General features: G+C 38.2%; 1 protein-coding gene across 1 annotated transcript in view; it reads left to right on the top strand.

Annotated features, from left to right (window-relative positions):
- The first annotated feature begins 1,066 nt into the window (after nucleotides 1-1,066).
- The window catches only part of LOC132131422 (RNA-binding protein 20-like), a 55,741-nt gene continuing 36,967 nt past the window's right edge, over nucleotides 1,067-19,840 (top strand). Inside the window, exon 1 of the mRNA XM_059543440.1 lies at nucleotides 1,067-1,224. Coding sequence (XP_059399423.1) covers nucleotides 1,211-1,224 — 14 coding nt within the window. The 5' untranslated portion in view covers nucleotides 1,067-1,210. The remainder of the gene's footprint in view (nucleotides 1,225-19,840) is intronic.

The raw sequence follows: 19,840 nt of genomic DNA, 5'->3' as shown, positions 1-19,840 counted from the left end.
CTTCACAGAAAACAAGACTTATGTCATTTTGCTACTTGATTAAAGAATCTTTAGACATATGCACTGGAAAACAAAATGAAGATAAAATAAAGATCAGATCAGAAAGCACAGTAAAAGTTATTTCCATATTCATTGGAAATGTAACTATTGAAATCTTGAGCCTTTTATTTTTTATTTTTACAATAAATTAATAATCAGTGGAGAATTATTGGAAGTTTATTTTCAAACCTTGAAGTTTTAGTAATACAGCGCATTGCGTTTCTTCAATTTTCTTTTTATGTAGTCTTAAAAAGGTCTTTAAATATACCTTCATAAACCCTGCCGAAACCAGCTGGACAGAAGTTTTAAATAATTAAGATTTTTAAATGTCTCTTATGCTCAATAAGGCAGCAATTATTTGAAATAAGTAAATAAATAAATAATATTGTAAAATATTATTACAATTTAAATTAACTTTTTTGTCTATTTGAAAATACTTAAAGTATTGCCTCATTCAGCATCATTATTCCAGTCTTCGGTGTCACAAAATCACTCGTGAATGCTAAAATTGTAAAATGCAACCAAAAACTATTCTGTTGTTTTAAGGAAAATTGTTAAAAGTTGATATATTTAAGCAACAATAGATATATTCAGGATTTTTAAAAAATGTTAAAGTAAACTTAATCTCTCAAGTTAACAGCATTTGCATTGTTGTGTGAAATGGAAATATTTGTATTTATAAACACTTCGAACACTATCGAAACTAATCCGGTTGTCAGTGTGATTTTAAAAGTTACTATTATAATTTTGAGAAATCTCGGTCATAATAAGGTTAATTGTTAAACAGCCCATTCCAGGTTGGGTCTTGCATTAAACCCTCAGCTGCCTGTGTGAAGATCTTCACAGCCAGCGAAAGGACGTGAGCTCTGACAGTGCGCTGAAAGATGGGGTATTTTTGATGGATTGTATTTTAATAGCGCTGTGGGCCGCAGCATTAGAGCTGGTATTGTCAGGATGTTTTTTCCTCTCGTCTGCCGCACAGTATCGCTCCCTCTCTTTTCCCATATATCCCTCCTCAGCTGCTCTCTCTATATCACTCTGCCAGCCCGACCCAAAGGGGGAAGTTGCCTCGTACCCCCGGGAACGTGAAGGCTGATGGGAGTCACAGACGCCATTCTGGTTTATAGCACTTCTGAGTTTTCCGGATACTGCTGTAAACTGCCATGTGAATATGCCCCTGGAAAGGTACATTTGTGTTTTTTTTTTTTCGTTTTGTTTTAGTGTTTCATTTTTTTCGACTGCAGTGATGGTTATTGGTGTTATTTGACCATTGAACAGTTGGATCTAGAAGTTTCACACGTCGTATACGATTTCTTAGCGATGGCCAGAGCGCTGTGTTGACCTTGGCCCTTCAAAGCAAGCGTGTTTGCTGGTATTACAAGGGATGCTTAAATCACAGCTGGGAAATATGTTGTGAATGCCTTTGTCCCTTTAGCTCTTAAGACTACCGGCTATCGGTTGCCTTTTGTCATTAGCTACATATGAAGGCATATGGTAACACAATGCTGCATGGAAACACTTGTGTTTTGAGCTGTTTGCTGTGTAGATGCGACAGGAGAGGCCTTTACAATTCTAAAACGACAGGAAAGAGCTGAACTTGAGTCACTGTGACTCCCTTCGTTGGTTCTGGGAGAACATTTACGTCAAAGTCTTAAAGTTAGGAGGTAAGAAAGGTGACCATAGATGTCTGAATTGGGTTCAAATGGGCTTATAAGATCTCCAACTGGCCTTGCTAAGCTAACTGTTGCATTGCTGTTGTATTTCTTTATAGATATTGGGCAACACTGGATGTTGGGAATGGCTTCCAATCATAAATTCATTCCCAATGTCCATAACATGGTTTCCATTGTCCAGATCAGTGATTCTCAACTCCAGTACTCGCGCCCCCCAGCTCTGCATATTTTGCATGTTTCTCTTATTTAACACACCTGACCGTAATCATCAGCTTGTTAGAAATGAGCTCCGTGCATGAACTGTGTTCCGATTGAAATGGCCCCTACTTAGTGTTCACTGAGTAGGGAAATCTGTTGAAGTTTACTTGCAGTCGAATAGAACAAACGTCTGAAGTGATGAAAGATAAATACAAAATGTGCAGAGTGAGGGGTCAAGAGAACTGGAATTGAGAACCGCTGCTATAGACAATGGCGTACAAATAGGCAAAACCGGTTGTCATTGAAGAACTTAATTCGCAACCAAATAACCAAAGATTTCTGAACATTTGAAAAGGTTTTATCATCATGTGACAAGAAACAGAATGCCGATGCTACCATTAGCTTCATGTTTAGTAATAAAGTTGTCAAGCAATTAAACACTGCAATATAATTTGTTGTATAGGTGTACAGTCATCAACAAAGAGAATAATATCTGCTTCAAACATTTACAAAAATAACTAAATTTAGGATCTTCGACTTTATTTTATTCGTTTTAAAGCTACAAATACAACCCGAATTCCGGAAAAGTTGGGATGTTTTTTAAATTGTAATAAAATGAAAACTAAAAGACTTTCAAATCACATGAGCCAATATTTTATTCACAATAGAACATAGCATAGCAAATGTTTAAACTGAGAAAGTTTACAATTGTATGCACAAAATGAGCTCATTTCAATTTTGATTTCTGCTACAGGTCTCAAAATAGTTGGGACGGGGCATGTTTACCATGGTGTAGCATCTCCTTTTCTTTTCAAAACAGTTTGAAGACGTCTGGGCATTGAGGCTATGAGTTGCTGGAGTTTTGCTGTTGGAATTTGGTCCCATTCTTGCCTTATATAGATTTCCAGCTGCTGAAGAGTTCGTGGTCGTCTTTGACGTATTTTTCGTTTAATGATGCGCCAAATGTTCTCTATAGGTGAAAGATCTGGACTGCAGGCAGGCCAGGTTAGCACCCGGACTCTTCTACGACGAAGCCATGCTGTTGTTATAGCTGCAGTATGTGGTTTTGCATTGTCCTGCTGAAATAAACAAGGCCTTCCCTGAAATAGACGTTGTTTGGAGGGAAGCATATGTTGCTCTAAAACCTTTATATACCTTTCAGCATTCACAGAGCCTTCCAAAACATGCAAGCTGCCCATACCGTATGCACTTATGCACCCCCATACCATCAGAGATGCTGGCTTTTGAACTGAACGCTGATAACATGCTGGAAGGTCTCCCTCCTCTTTAGCCCGGAGGACACGGCGTCCGTGATTTCCAACAAGAATGTCAAATTTGGACTCGTCTGACCATAAAACACTATTCCACTTTGAAATAGTCCATTTTAAATGAGCCTTGGCCCATAGGACAAGACGGCGCTTCTGGACCATGTTCACATATGGCTTCCTTTTTGCATGATAGAGCTTTAGTTGGCATCTGCTGATGGCACGGCGGATTGTGTTTACCGACAGTGGTTTCTGAAAGTATTCCTGGGCCCATTTAGTAATGTCATTGACACAATCATGCCGATGAGTGATGCAGTGTCGTCTGAGAGCCCGAAGACCACGGGCATCCAATAAAGGTCTCCGGCCTTGTCCCTTACGCACAGAGATTTCTCCAGTTTCTCTGAATCTTTTGATGATGTTATGCACTGTAGATGATGAGATTTGCAAAGCCTTTGCAATTTGACGTTGAGGAACATTGTTTTTAAAGTTTTCCACTATTTTTTACGCAGTCTTTCACAGATTGGAGAGCCTCTGCCCATCTTTACTTCTGAGAGACTCTGCTTCTCTAAGACAAAGCTTTTATAGCTAATCATGTTACAGACCTGATATCAATTAACTTAATTAATCACTAGATGTTCTCCCAGCTGAATCTTTTCAAAACTGCTTGCTTTTTTAGCCATTTGTTGCCCCCGTGCCAACTTTTTTGAGACCTGTAGCAGGCATTAAATTTTAAATGAGCTAATTAAGTGGATAAAAGTGTAAAATTTCTCAGTTTAAACATTTGCTACGTTATCTATGTTCTATTGTGAATAAAATATTGATGAACATTGGTAAAAACTAACAGCAATTAATTATCAAAACCAGTTTGGTTGGTTAAATTGGGAAGTCTTAGTGTTTGGAATGACATCGACACAAGTGCGATTTCCTTCACATCCACGGACAAATGCGACAAATACAGTGTGAAAAGATTTGTAGACAACGCGCCAGTTTAGCTTGGTGAAAAAGTGTTAGGCTTGGCCTTCAGCGGGTGTCAACCGCTATCAGCCTATTTGTGGTGACCACTTTTAATTGTTTCCATCTTTGCAGAACTGTGGGTTTCCCGTTGTTGCATTGAGGTTCAGGCCTCTGGGCATGTGTTCATTGCTTTATTGACACGTAGAAACAACTGGGCTAATCTAGAAGTTCAACGTGTGACAGTTTTATGGCACTAGCAACTTCTGCTGTTTCACTTAAAGGACATTTCTGAACTTGGAACTAACATTTTTGGAAGCAAAAGGAACTCCAGAAATTGTGAATTTAAAAGTACATCACAACATTGCATTGGGGATATAATGACAACATGTATAATTGTATGAAATAACTTGCTTAAAGGGGTCATATGATGCTTTTTTAAAAGATAAATATTTTGTGTTTTTGGAATATGTTGACATGCTTTAATGTTCAAAAAACATTATTTTTCAAATAATGTACGTTATTGTAGGTCCTCTATGCCCCGCCCCACCTAATGTATTGTGATTGGCCAAACACCGCAAGTACTCATAATAAATGAAACGCCCCTTTCCATAATCACAAGCTTCAAAATAAATGTAAAGACAGTTAATAATGTCTTTAGTTTTACCTTAAGTTCAAACGCGGAAGTGGAACAGTCGCATGACAGATGCAGTGATGAAGCTCGTATGTGTTTGCAATACACAAGCCATGGACGGTTAAGACAGCTGACTCCACTGTGTGACTCCCTCACTCACTCACACTCACTCACTCACTCACACTCACTCACTCACTCACACCCCTCACTCACTCACTCTCACTCACTCACACCCCCTCACTCACACTCCCTCCCTCACTCACACTCCCTCCCTCACTCACACTCACTCACTCTCAATCACTCTCACTCACACTCACTTACTCACACTGCCTCTCTCTCACTCACTCACACTCCCACACTCACTCTCACTCATTCTCACTCTCTCACTCACACTCATTCTCACTCTCTCACTCACACTCACTCCCTCACTCACACTCACTCACTCTCAATCACTCCCTCACTCACTCTCAATCACTCCCTCACTCACTCTCAATCACTCCCTCACTCACTCACTCTCACTCACACTCACTTACTCACACTGCCTCACTCTCTCACTCACTCACTCACACTCCCACACTCACTCTCACTCATTCTCACTCTCTCACTCACACTCATTCTCACTCTCTCACTCACACTCACTCACACCCACTCACTCACTCACTCACACCCCCTCACTCAAACTCCCTCACTCACTCACTCACTCACTCCCTCACTCACTCCCTCACTCACACTCACTCACTCACTCACTCACTCCCTCACTCACAGTCACTCCCTCACTCACACTCCCTCACTCACACTCCTTCACTCACACTCCCTCACTCACACTCACTCACTCACTCCCTCACTCACAGTCACTCTCACTCACTCACACTCACTCACTCACTCTCACTCACTCCCTCACACTCCTTCACTCACTCACTCTCACTCATTCTCACTCTCTCTCTCACTCACACTCACTCACTCACTCACACTCCTTCACTCACTCTCACTCCTTCACTCACACTCACTCACTCACTCTCTCACTCACTCACACTCCCTCACTCACTCTCACTCACTCCCTCACACTCCTTCACTCACTCACTCTCACTCATTCTCACTCTCACTCACACTCACTCACTCACTCACACTGCCTTACTCACTCACACTGCCTTACTCACTCACACTGCCTTACTCACTCACTCACACCCCCTCACTCACTCACTCACTCACTCACTCACTCACTCACTCACTCACTCCCTCACACTCCTTCACTCACTCTCTCTCACTCACACTCCCTCACTCACTCACTCTCACTCACTCCCTCACACTCCTTCACTCACTCACTCTCACTCATTCTCACTCTCTCTCTCACTCACACTCACTCACTCACTCACTCACACTGCCTTACTCACTCACACTGCCTTACTCTCTCACTCACACCCCCTCACTCACTCACTCACTCACTCACTCACTCCCTCACACTCCTTCACTCACTTTCTCTCTCACTCACACTCACTCACACCCCCTCACTCACTCACACTCCCTCACACCCCCTCACTCACTCACTCACTCACTTACTCACTCACTCACTTGATGTGACGTCACTGACAGCTCTATATCTGTTTGATTGAATTATATGTAATGAGCTCTGCTGTTGTGGTCGTCCTGCTGTGTGCCCAACATATGCTGAGAAACACGTCAGCCAAGTGAAAAGGTCCCTGGGTAAACGTTGTCTAAAATTAAAGGAGGTGTTTATCCGAGTTTAATTGGACGTCTGTCCCCAAGCAGAATCGAGGCATGAGGCAAGTCTGCCTATAAACTAGATTTAGCCTTTATTTGATTGTTAAAATACAAGGTCCTCCAGGGACAGAAGTAAAAATCATTGCCATGCCGCTGTAGGTACATTCAGTGTTCAATGTCAAATTCCTTTTGACATTGTGTGTCTGTCTGATAACCCTTGACAATACTGTATCACATATCACATTAAAGTCAATACGGTTTCCTCAACGTTATCTCAGTGCTTCCTTGAGGTTCCTTTCCTATGTTTTTTTTACACATTATACTTTTTACCCATTTAAAAAAGAACTCATTTATTAATCATGGTTAGTTAACTTAAGACACCGTGTGATCTAATAATATATATATATATATTTAAAATTTTAATGTTTTCTTTATTTAGGTACATTAACTTCTGATCTGTTCCATTTTAGAGGCATGGATTATGCACTTCAAGATAACAAAAAAATTATATTCCATATTAAATTGTGTTTTATAATGAAACAATTAAAATTAATAAGATTAAAGCACAAATCCTCAAGCTTGAGATTCAGGTTTATTCTTTTGTGACTCCTCTCGGCTAAAAGTGACAATTATTATAATGACACTTATTAATAGGTTCTCTGGTAAATAACCTGTTATCATTCTCTCATGCGTGGCACCATCACACATAGAGAATAACTTTAAGCCATTTTCCATCATAATAAGTGTTTCAGATCAAGGTTGATTGAATTTCTAACACCTCGTGTGCTCTACGAAATCTTAAAGGGTTTAGTATAGGCTTGTAAGTGTTAAGTTCTGTGCTAAATATTCCTTTTGTTGCTTTCTGTTTTATGGTGTTTTCACACATTCTCTCTTATCAGGTCTTCAGTACAGCCGTGTTTCCACTGCTGGTACTCGGTGTGTTTCCACCGCAGGAACCAGGAACTAAATAAAGTTCCGGGTAAAAAAAATGCCCTTCAGAAAGTCCCTGTTGGCGAGGTAGTACTTTTTTCAAAGTTCCGGAACTTTCGGGGGCGGGACTTGGGCACTAAACATGCTGATTTGTTGAGTTCATGCAGCATTGTGATTTCAGCCACCATTTATTCGTATCATTTTCAAAATATTACTATTATTGTGTCATGAAATGTAATTTTTTTAATTATTTCAGGCGAGGATGTAGTTGTTTAAAACTCAAATCTGTGGTTTATTTATAAAGACGGCGCCTATTTAAAAATGTGTTTTCGCTCAGTCCTCATGTATCCGCCGCGAGCAGCCTCACCTCGGCTAGACCTTCTGATGTGTGCTGCTGGCTCTGATCTCTCTTTAGTGGTTAAACATAAAATATAATTCGTTTTGGGTAAATCTAACAGGTAATCTTAGGTCTGTATTCTATTTATCTATATCTTCCTGGTACAATTGTTCCGGGTAATTTCGGGGGGGAAACGCGGCATATGTCATCGAATGGTACTTTTAAGTCCAGCTAAAACAGATGTGGCTTGACCAAAGAAAGTTCAGGGCTCACAAATGTGCTTCTATCGGCAAACGACCCAAGATAATTCTGTCATGTTTTCAGGTAATACAACAATTTAAGATTGAAAATAGTCAAAATATGAAAGTCAATAGTGTACCATCAACTAGATGGGAGTAACTGACTGACTGAAGTGTGCTGGACATTCCTCTGGACGGCCTTTTAAAAACTAGCGAAACCAAAGAGCCCTATGTGGGAACACTGTCTCTTGTCAGCAGGTGATTGTTTGTTTATCACTAAATGGCACATTCAGAAGAGACGCATGTCTGTGATTCTCTTCATCAGTTATATACTGCCTCCACCTGTTTCCTCGTGGGGCGCTTTGACAGTTCTAGGCCCTAAATTCTCGCTTTATTAATTGTAAACTCTGACAAGTCATGGCTGATTTGTGGTGTATTCAGATACAGATCAACATACAATATGTGATGAGTAATCTTCTTTTTCCATACTAAGCCAGTGTAAGGTTCATCCACATCTGAAACAGAGACGGGCCTGCCAGCAGGTTTCACTGAGGTCTCATGGTCTGGCCAGGTGCTCGGTGTATAAATTACCAGGCAGGGCAGCACCCACTGCAATGCCCACATTTGCCAGCAGGTGCTCTGAAGGGAAGAAAACACAAGGGGTCCATATATTTTACTACTGGCCATATGTAATTTTAGATCCTAACTGCTGCCGACGTTAATGGAAAGCAATGCCTGATATTCCTTTTGGACTAACACCGGTGTTCGTCTCTGATCACATGACCCCCGCCTATAGTGTGTACTGTGTGTCCAACATTGTTGACTTGCTGACAGTTGAAAATAGGTTACCTTTCGATCGCTGCCAAGATGGCGGTAGCCGGTAGCTTTTGTTTAACAAGCTGGATAAATGAGGAGGATCGAAATTTATAGAATAATCGTCCCATAATCCACTGGTGTCAGCACCTAAAAGTTTTTATCTCATCGACGCTCACTGTTAGACAGTTTTTATGATTTTAAATGGAAGTTATTATCTTAAATATATCATCTGTCCACATTCATGAGTAAAGATGACCTTTTTTTATCATAAATGGGAAGAAAATCAGACAAATACATGAAATATTCCTATAAACACTGTTTAACAGTCAGAAAAGCCAATACAAACACACAACTATAGAACAGACCACACATGCTTGAAGCCCCAGAGGGCATGTTTTACAGCGACTTTACAGACCCTGTGACAGCATGTCTTTCTCTGAGACTCCATATGATATTCCTCGTAACACAACCCCACCCGGCCATGCCAAAAAAACTCCTCACCATATTAGCAACAAAATTAATAGATGAAGGAGTGTTGGGATGATCTGAAAAGTCAGTTTTGCCCATTAGTAATTACTAGTTTGTTATACAGTTACAATTATTTCTTCTTTTACATGTTGACCACCCAGTGATGCTAACTCATTGCTAAAAAGGCACTAGCCATAGTAGCATTCGTGTTTAGGTGTCTGTTAAGTCCATTGCACATGGTTCTACATGTAGACTACAAAAACATGTATTTGATGAAGTAGCTATAGCATTAGTGTTTGTGTTTTAGTCAACTGTGTAAGTTAACAAGGTTCTATGTGAGCTTTGTTTTTGATGCATTAGCATATAGCTTTAGTGTCTGTGTTTTAGTCAACTGTGTAAGTTAACAGGGTTCTACATGAGCTTTGTGTTTGACGCTTTAGCATATAGCATTAGTGTTTGTGTTTTAGTCCATTATGCAAGTTGTTAACCAGGTTCTACATAAGGACTACAAATACCATGAGGATGCAAGTCGATGTGCTTGATGAAGTAGCATTAGTATAGTAGCAACAATGTGTTTTGTTCAACTGTGCATGCGAACACTGTTTTAGATAAGTACCTCAAACACCACAAGGACTTGACTTTGTGCTTGATTAATTAGAAAACCATTGTAGTCTTTATATAGAAGCATTCTAGCAGCTTTTCTAAAACATTATATATGCAACACATGGAGAACTGGTTTTCCATTAGCTTTCCAAATTAACATCATGATGAATTCTGTTTCAAATTACTTTATTTGTATTTATTTAGTTATTATAGAGGAGACACATTCATGTTTGATCATTGAAAGCCCGAATTTACATTCTGAAACTGTTTCCTACACGGTTTTAACAGTGTTTCCCAACAGCTTCTTTCTACGCCAGGTCTCTTCTGACTCAAACTCAGTGGGAACCTGCAAAACATTGTTTGTTTCGTTTAGCACAGTGGGGAAGCCAACCCTGTGCTTCTGGTGTCATTAGCTGAACTTGATAAGATGACAAAAAAAGGCTAAAGCTTCCCTCTGGAGGCAGTCTGAGAGGATGACACAGCTGCAGGTTGGCGTTGATTGTGGTTTGGGATGTGTGAAGGTATGGGCTATTCGTGTTCATTCACAATGTAAATATCAGGCAGACGTATGAAGAGTGAGTCATTAAGACATTTTAAGGGATGAGGTGAATCATGTCCACCCACAGTCAATCTTACATAACACCCTAAACATCACTGACGAACAAGAACTCAGGTAGACCTGCTGTTTCTTTAAAACACCACAATGAAGATGCAACAAACAAGTTACTGGAATGTATTTTATATATATATATATATATACACACACACACACACACACACACACACACACACACATGACAGTGGCCTTCAGGCCATCTGCATTGTTTGGTCTCTTGTTTCTCATTTTCCTCTTGACAATACCCCATAGGTAATGGTCAGGTCTGGTGAGTTTACTGGCCAGACCAACATCATGGTCATTTAACCAACTTTTGGTGCTTTTGGCAGTGTCGGCAGGTGCCAAATCCTGCTGGAAAATGAAATCAGCATCTTCAAAAAGCTGGTCAGCAGAAGGAAGCATGAAGTGCTCCAAGATTTCTTGGTAAACGAGTGAAGTGATTTTGGTTTTCAAAAAACACAATGGACCAACACCAGCAGATGACATTGCACCCCAAATCATCACAGACTGTGCAAACTTAACACTGGACTTCAAGCAACTTGGGCTATGAGCTTCTCCACCCTTCCTCCAGACTCTAGGACCTTGGTTTCCAAATTAAATAAAAAAAAATTGCTCTCATCTGAAAAGAGGACTTTGGACCACTGGGTAACAGTCCAGTTCTTCTCCTTAGCCCAGGTAAGACGCCTCTAACATTGTCTGTGGTACAGGAGTGGCTTAACAAGAGGAATACAACAACTGTAGCCAAATTCCTTTACACATCTGTGTGTGATTGCCCTTGATGCCTTGACCCCAGCCCCAGTCCATTCCTTGTGTAGTTCACTCCAATTCTTGAATCAATTTTGCTTGACAATACTTTGCTTGACAATGGCTTCTTGTGAAGGGGTCAATGATTGTCTTCTGGACAACTGTCAGATCAGCAGTCTGCCCCATGATTGTGTAGCCTAGAGAGACCATTTTGAAGACTCAGGAAACCTTTGCAGGTGTTTTTAGTTGATTAGCTGATTGGCATGTCACCATATTCTAATTATTTTTGTTAAATGTAAGCCAAAATCAAAACAATTAAAAGAACCAAAGACTTAAACTACTCCAGTCTATGTGCACTGAATTCATTTAATACATGAGTTTCAGAATTTGAGTTAAATTACTGAAATAAAGGAACTTTTCCACAAAATTCTATTCTATTGAGATGCACCTGTATATATATTTCCAAATGAAGTTTTAGAATCAAATATGATATTTTAAAAACCACTTTAGCACATTTTAAACTCTTATTAAAAAAAAAAAGATTATGTATAAAATATTTTGACATTTCTAATTATATAATACTATGATAATTCTAAATAAAATTTTTAATCTATTTAATAATGTTTCTTTCTTAAGCAACATCGAAGTCATATTCACAACATAATTTTTAAATCAATGAGATACTATTTTTCATTTTTTTTTTCAATTTTACAATTTTCAGGTTTTTTATTTTAGTTAAAATGTTCATAATTTTGTTGTTTTTGTCATTTTTTTATCATCTTTGGAGGTTTATGTACACGCTTATGCACCTGTTTGCGTGTAAAACATGAGTGCACAAGTTTTTAGTATTTAAAAAAAAAAAAAAAAGTTTTTTAAATGATATTGATAACAGCTAAGTTTTGATGGACACACAGCCTTAGGAACAGTTGTACACAATTTAGCCAATTTAACAAGGCTATAATTATATTAGAAATGCAGTTAACCTGGCATTGTTGATTTATAACCTGTGCTCTCATTTGCTTCTCAAAGCACTGTCCCAGTGTAGTTTATGGAAACAAACAGGCCGTCACTGCTCTATTCTCAGCTGCTGCTATCAGTGCAGCTCATGGTTATCTCATACGAGCTTTGACTGAGACAGGGACAGACAGTCTAATGGATGATGTGCGTCTAAGAGAGGGTGTCCAGTTTCATTAGACTTGTGTGTCCCTCACTGATGAATGGAAGAATCTTCTCAGTTTTGTGGATGATGGAAATTGAGTGCATGAATTAGTCAGAATGTGCGTATGTGATCTTCAAAAGCGTATTAATGACATCTCAAAACCCCAGGTGGCCATAGTGCAGTGAAGCCTGGAAAGTGCACAGCTGTCATCAGCTATAACCTCTCATCAGATGATCTTGCCTAATCAATGGCCCCAGTGGGGAGGAAGTGATGTCGGGGCCTCTCTTAATGGCTGGTAGTAATGGCTGCAAATGGGCAAAGTTCGTCAGTGAATCAGTTGCGCACAAGGGATGAAGGTTTGATTAGCATGGCCCCATCATATATATATATATATATATTCTATTTATAGTTGTTTTAATTATTTTCTCTTTAGATAACTAAGCAAATATTTCTGTTCATGTGACTGTGGGATGATTCAGATATGAAGCAGGCAGCCTTGCCAAACAGTGATATTTTAAGGCTTTACTGCAGTGCTAACTTTATTTTAATAGGGTTTATTTAAAGAAGTGCTAAGTGCAAGCTCATTGTGCGTGTATGTGTGAACTTCATCCACAATATGTTTGAAAACATAATAAAGGCATTTCATGAGCTGAAATTGTAGAAACTCTAGTTTTCTAATAAATTGTATGTCATTTATTTGATATATTTGCAATAACTCCAAAAAATTTGGATGCTTGTCACACTTTAAGGAATAGTTTGCCCAAAAATGAAAACTTGCTGACAGGTTTACTCATCCTCAGGCCATTTCAAAATATAGATGAGATTGTTTCTTCATCAGATTTGGAGAAATGTAGCATTACAGTACATCACTTGCTCACCAATGGATTCTCTGCAGTAAATGGGTGCCGTCAGAATGAGAGTCCAAACAGCTTATAAAAACATCACAATAATCCACAAGTAATCCACACCACTCCAGTCCATCAGTTAATGTCTTGTGAAGTTAAAAGCTGCATGTTTATAAGAAACATCTATCATTAAGGCATTTTAACTTGAAACTGTCGCTTCCGGGTAAAATGCGAGTCCATGTTCATTTGGTCCTTATAATGAAAGCCAGTGGCTCCAAACCCACATTGTATGGAGAAAAAGACACTGACATGCTTCAAAATATCTTCTTTTGTGTTCTGTGGAAGAAATGATCTCTTAAAGTGTATCCTTGATAATATAAAGTCTTTCTACACTGGCACAATCTCCCTTCAGCTGCTGACAGCTGTGGCATCTGTCTTTTTGCCAGCACTTTATCGGCAGAAAAGTTTCATCCTCCACTTCCTCATTTGTCTTCTCTGACAGTCTGTGTGTCTTTATTAAATCCAGTAGGGATATGACACCAATGCGGCCCCTTTTTACCAGTGATTTTCACACAGGTCCCCCAGCTTCCTTGAGTATGTGGCAGCTGTTCACAGGTTTTCTATAATCGTCTGTATTTACAGTCATTACAGTAATGGCCATTTGATAAAGTATGTTTCCGTTCTGTGGAGTACACATGTGGCTGTTTGCCTTTTTCATAATGCATTTCGCTCAGAGATGTTCTAGAATAAAACAGATAGTTCCGGTCCTTGATTTTGATCGGTTGAACCGCGTTCGAAGCTGTAGTAAGTTACTCTACAAACATACACCTTTGTTTACTTCTGTGTGTTCCTCGGCAACCACTTAGTTGGAACCACAACTGATTCTGAGGAACTACATTTGTTTGGTGGAAGAATACTGTTTTTATAAATATCATTCCACTTTGTTTGCTCCGTTTTATTCTGTATAACCTTACTACGTATATGGAATAACCGTTTTATAAAAGCAATAATCCCCATGAAGCAGTGGTTTACAGTGAATTTATAACAGCTAAGGGGGGTTTAGGCACTCTGCTTCGGCACTCCGTTTTCTTCCACCAAACAATCTGTTCCTCAGAAACCATTGTGGATCCAACAAAGTGGCTGCTGAGGAACACACAGAAGTAAACAAAAGTGTATGTTTGTAGAGTAATTTACAACAGCTTCGAACCTACGTTCGGAGTGAGATGGAGTTTTACCTTTTCTACACAGAATTCAACAAAAAATTTAACTCTACATCCTATGAATAAACAATATACATGGGGTGTGTGCTTTAGAGTTGAAACTGAACTGCAGAGGGGCAGATCTTGATTTATTTCACACTGGAAATCCTGTGCGTTCAAGATCAGAAGACATGTGAAGAGGAACTTCGGATATCTTTCTGAGGGCGAGTGTGCGTGTGTATGTGTAAGTGCATTTAGGCAGGCATAGTTTTCCATGTGAGGACAGAGACAGGTGGATGAGGCACTGGATCCTGATTGGTGGGGAGGACATGTTTCTAGGCAGTTCTTTGCAGTGATTGGCTGAGGAAGGTGGTATCGCTGGGGAGTGACAGGGCGTGATTGGCATCCACAGGCTGACGGTGCTGACAGATGGAAAAATGCTACGCAAGCTCTGGACAGATCTCACTCACAGGGTGGTGGTAGTTGGGGCAGTCAGGGGGCGTACTGTGGGGTGGTGGGGCAAAGAATGCTGGAATGGATGCCTTGAGAATGTTGCCCTGAACTTGGATAAAATCTTATGTTTGGAAACATCGCCCTTTACAAATATGTGTGTGTGTGTATATATACAGAGAAGAAAATGCTCTCTTGTGGCAACTTGATTCACTGTGACATTGCAATGAGCTGCATTTCAAAACCAGTTTGCCTGCAAATTGGCTAATTAATCTATTTTAGTTCTGACTAGTCGAAACGCACATTTACACCCTGCCTCAGGGACCTCATTTAAAGGAGTAGTTCAACCAACAATTGAGATTATTTATAAAAACAACCAAAAAAATAAAAAAGTCATGTGGTGCATCCAAGAGTAATAGAGGCGGAGACCCTCATGACTGTGTCAAGGTCAATAAATCTCCTTAAATATTAGATGGTTTGACCTTTTTATGATGAGGCAAATCTGGGCCAGGTTGTAAAATGTCATGTGATGCAACTTCTCTGAAAAATAAAATAAAAAAATAATAATTAATGATATATTGAAAGTAATAAGTTATGGTACTTTTTACTTTTATAAATGTTTTATTTTATTTTTTTTACTTTTTGAAAATAATGATTACGATGTGTATTCCTAAGCGTGTAGGAAATGATTACATTATTTCATCGTTCATTTCATTTTTACGCCACAACAAATAATAATGCAACTCTGCCAAGCACAATGTGAAATAAAAGCGTTTTGAGTTTTATATTTGATACATCATGCTTTTGTGGATCATATAGTTTGATGAAAGAGAATATGGAGCTCATACTCAGAAAGAGAGAGAGAGAGAAAAAAATACTTTTTATTTTTATTCAGAGGTTAAATCTGAGGAAAAAATGTGACATTTAATGCAGCTGCTGATATTTCTATGTAAATCTAAGATGAAATTCTGATAGCTTTTAATGTTATTAACAGACTACTTACATAAAATGCATATATATACGAGTACCTTTTATCTCCCAATAATATGTCTTTGATCATAAAACAAAGCATTTAAATATCATCTAAGCTCTCTAGTTTTTATTTTTGGGGGCAAAACCTATATGCAGTGCAATACAATGACAGCTGAGTGATGAAAAAATAAATTTTCCTCAAAAGCCTGATAATCATATTTAATATTATTATTTTTTTTAAGAAAAAAGATGGATAATAAAGTAAAACCAAGTTGATTCAGATCTCTTAAGATTTTGTTTTGAAATATTACTAACAATGATATAAAAGTTAATTTTAGGTTTACTTTATAAAAGTCAGTAAAGGTTTCATAGCAAAAAGACATGTGAACCACAACCTGGCATTTTTATAATTACACTAAAAAGCCTTTCACATGCTAAAAAAAAAAAAAAAAAAAAAAAAGGAGTAAAAACAATCAATCAGAAAGCATGTAGATGGTTTATAACAGGTTTTTCAACAAAGTTTTGATCATATTGATAATTTAGAAGTCTGTTCTAGCTGGTGTCATCATGTCGCTTTTATCCTTTTAAATATTTTTAGGAGGTGGTGGAAGTGCACATCAGGGAAGTCCATCTTTCCAATTTTTCTTTTTCTCTGCATTCTGGACTTGAGCCAGCGTTGAACAGATTGAAGGCCGTCTGTGTTGGCCTGACTGTGTGAATGTTAAATGTAGTCCACATTATGATGTGCTTTGCCGGCTGGACTTAGAATATTCATAGGCTGGGGGTCCAAGAGCCAAACGCTGTGCAATCATCTGGCCTCTGCCCTCAACACGTGCTGTGACATGTACTGTCAGCAACCTGCAGGTAGGTGGGCGTCTTTTTCCTGTGGCTGTCAGCACAGGGGTGGGAGCCAGATCTGCACTGCCCAAACCGACCAATCATACTGATGCATTGTGTCCAAAAACACTCAGACAGAAGGAACATTGGACCTGTTGTTAGGAACTCGGTTCCAAAACCTAGTGAGTGGCTCTGCCGCCTGTATAGGCAGCATCCTGAAATGGAACCTTGCGAATGACCGATTTGGAACGCTCTATATTTGCAGCAGCTCTGGACACCTCACAAAATGCATTCTTGCAACTGATTTCAGTGGATGTTAACATGTAGACAAGCTAAACAACATAAACTCTGATTACAGCCATATGACATGAAGAATGCGGATGGAATTGCAAAATCCAGTCATAGATTTGCTTGTATAATGTGGAATATCACTGCAAAATTTGGATGAATAAATCAGAAGTATGGTTGTACACTCAGGCCGCATTTACCTAACATGGTTCAAGTGACCCAATTTTTTTCCATGTGGCACAGATCGGATATGACTCACAAATGTATAGGCAGGAAAAAGCATGTGGATTCCAATATTCTGAGTTCAGTTTCAGGCTTCACTCATATGTGGAAATAAATCCGATATGTGCATTTGTGTCTGCCATGTAAGTGGACAGATGGGATAGTGCCCTGTCAATGAGTCGTACATCACTGATAAAGCGACGGTGTCAAAAGACGTCAGCTCAGACAGAATGCGCAGTGTTGCCAAGTCTGCCGTTTTGCTGTGGAATTGGGGTAGTTTTGCAAATTGACAAAAAAGTCAATTACAAGCCATCAAGCATTTTTTTAAATTATATTTATACTTTTAAAATGAATTACATTGTTAAAGTTGTATGCATTCATATGATTACCACAGTTTTTAATAAATTTAACATTTATTTTAAATCATCAAACACAGCTTTCAGAAAAAACGAAAATCGAAAACACTGAATTTGGCAAAAATTCTATTAAAAAAAACGTAGGAAAAAAAACTGATTTCTAAACCATATAATTACCATAAAAGCATTCCACAAAAAAAAAAATATCATAACTTAACTCGTTCACCATCTTGGGTTTATTTTTCTCTGAGCTTTTTGCAATGCATTCTGGGATTGTTTTCTCTGTGAATACGTCTTTGTGTCGGATTAGTGATGCTTTAAAATGCTTCTCTTTGCAATTTGTAGCTATTTTACATTTTATTTTATTTATTATATTTTGTCATATAGTGGCTAATTCGTTTAATGTTTAGGGTTGGAGCTTCATGCTTCCTCTTTTTCATACAGATCAAATCGAACAAATTCATAGGAAATCACTACCTCATAAAAATACATATTTTCTCATGAGATAAGGCTGGTTTTGGATCAAAACCAGCATTGTGTGTTCGAAGGTTTAAAGCATGTAACTCTGAGTATGTAGTAGGCATTAAACCAGTCTTAACGTTTTATTTATCATGACAATTTTAGGCTGCTTGCTTTGTGTGAACACTGTAACACCAGTCATCACCTTTGATGCACAGCTACATTTGTATTTAATATTTATAGCTGGTTTTATTATACAGAATTGGGATTCAAATGTGGGAATTAGGTAACACAGTGTGTGACACAATGCCCTATTTGTTCATGCATGTTTTCTTACTTTAGAAGTGCTTTTAAAAGTCACCATATGGTATGACTAAATGTGGACCTTTTAAAAACCTCTCGGGGGAAAGTGATGTGATGGTTGTGACGTTACTACAGTATAGCGCTTGAATCACCTTCTAAAAGCCTGCGACGCTACGCTGTTGCGTCTTGGACTAGACTGTGGTTTGGGTCACACCAGAACGTCATAAAACACTCTCTCCTCAACGGCGTTTGGCTCAGACACCTCCCACAACTCCAACTAGCCAATCCAGACCGACTCTAATGACTTGGCCAAGTGGAATAGGCTGGGTTTGCTAAAAGGTTGTTAATGTCAGGGTGATTTATTGAAAGTTGATTTGAAATTATATGCGTGCTTCACATGCTTCACTATTTTAATTTTATACAATAGTAATATGTGTTTATATTGTAACCACAGTGATTTTTATGAAACTGACAGTTGCAACCCTAAAATCTGACTGATTGAGTCGTACATCAAGTGAATTTTAGTAGACTTGGGACATTGAGCTCTTCACTGTAAGTTGAGAAAGCTCAAGAAACTTTTACTGTTTTTAGAGAGTATAGACTATAAAAAATATTTTTCAAGTTGAAAATAAAGTAATAAAGAATATAGGAGATTGCAAATACGTTGTAAAGATTATTGGGGTGTTTATAGTTTTATAGTGCGTCTATTTCAATCTTGTTACTTCAGAATTTCATATTCATTCAATATGTTACTTGCACTTTCCTTGCCCTTCAACTGAGGAAAACAGACTGTTTAAATCAGTTTAAAACCATTTTTTTCCATTGTAATCAACTTATGGAAAAGTGCTAAATATCAACAGTTGGTCTGTGCTTTGATAAAACAATACAAGTTCTGTAAAGTTAAAAATTTAGTTTTTTTTGTAAGTATCTTATTTAAATTGAAGGTGCTTCACAAAGAGAACACTAATCGCCCGAATGGTGACTTTAACTGTAGCACAACATTTACATTTATGCATTTCATAGACACTTTTATCCAAAGCGACTTGCAATGCATTCAGGCTATACATTTATACCAGTATGAAGATATAATCATGATACATCAGGGTTAGTATCATTCATTAAAACTTTCAAAAACATTTTTATTAAACTAAAAAATGAATATTAGATGAAAAAAACAAACAAATGGAAATAAGACATAAGTTCAGGGTGAAGCACTATATATATATATATATATATATATATATATATATATATATATATATATATATATATATATATATATATATATATATATATATATATATATATATGTGCATGATATAAAACCCATATATGTAGGTTTGAAAGTTATTAAAATTTTCCTTTAAGTATTTTTTAAGGTAGCACGGCTAGTGCTACAGACGCCTCAAAAATGACACCTCAAAGTGAGCAGAGATGTGCTGTTACTTTTCTAAGCAAACAGATTTGTGAATTTGGCAATGAAAATCCCGAACACTTACAGAAAGCTAAGAGTCAGTT

This window comes from Carassius carassius, chromosome 48 (genome assembly GCF_963082965.1).
Source record: "Carassius carassius chromosome 48, fCarCar2.1, whole genome shotgun sequence".
Lineage (NCBI taxonomy): Eukaryota > Metazoa > Chordata > Actinopteri > Cypriniformes > Cyprinidae > Carassius > Carassius carassius.
The sequence above is the reverse complement of the archived record's forward strand: the minus strand, read 5'-3'. Positions and strand labels throughout refer to the sequence as shown.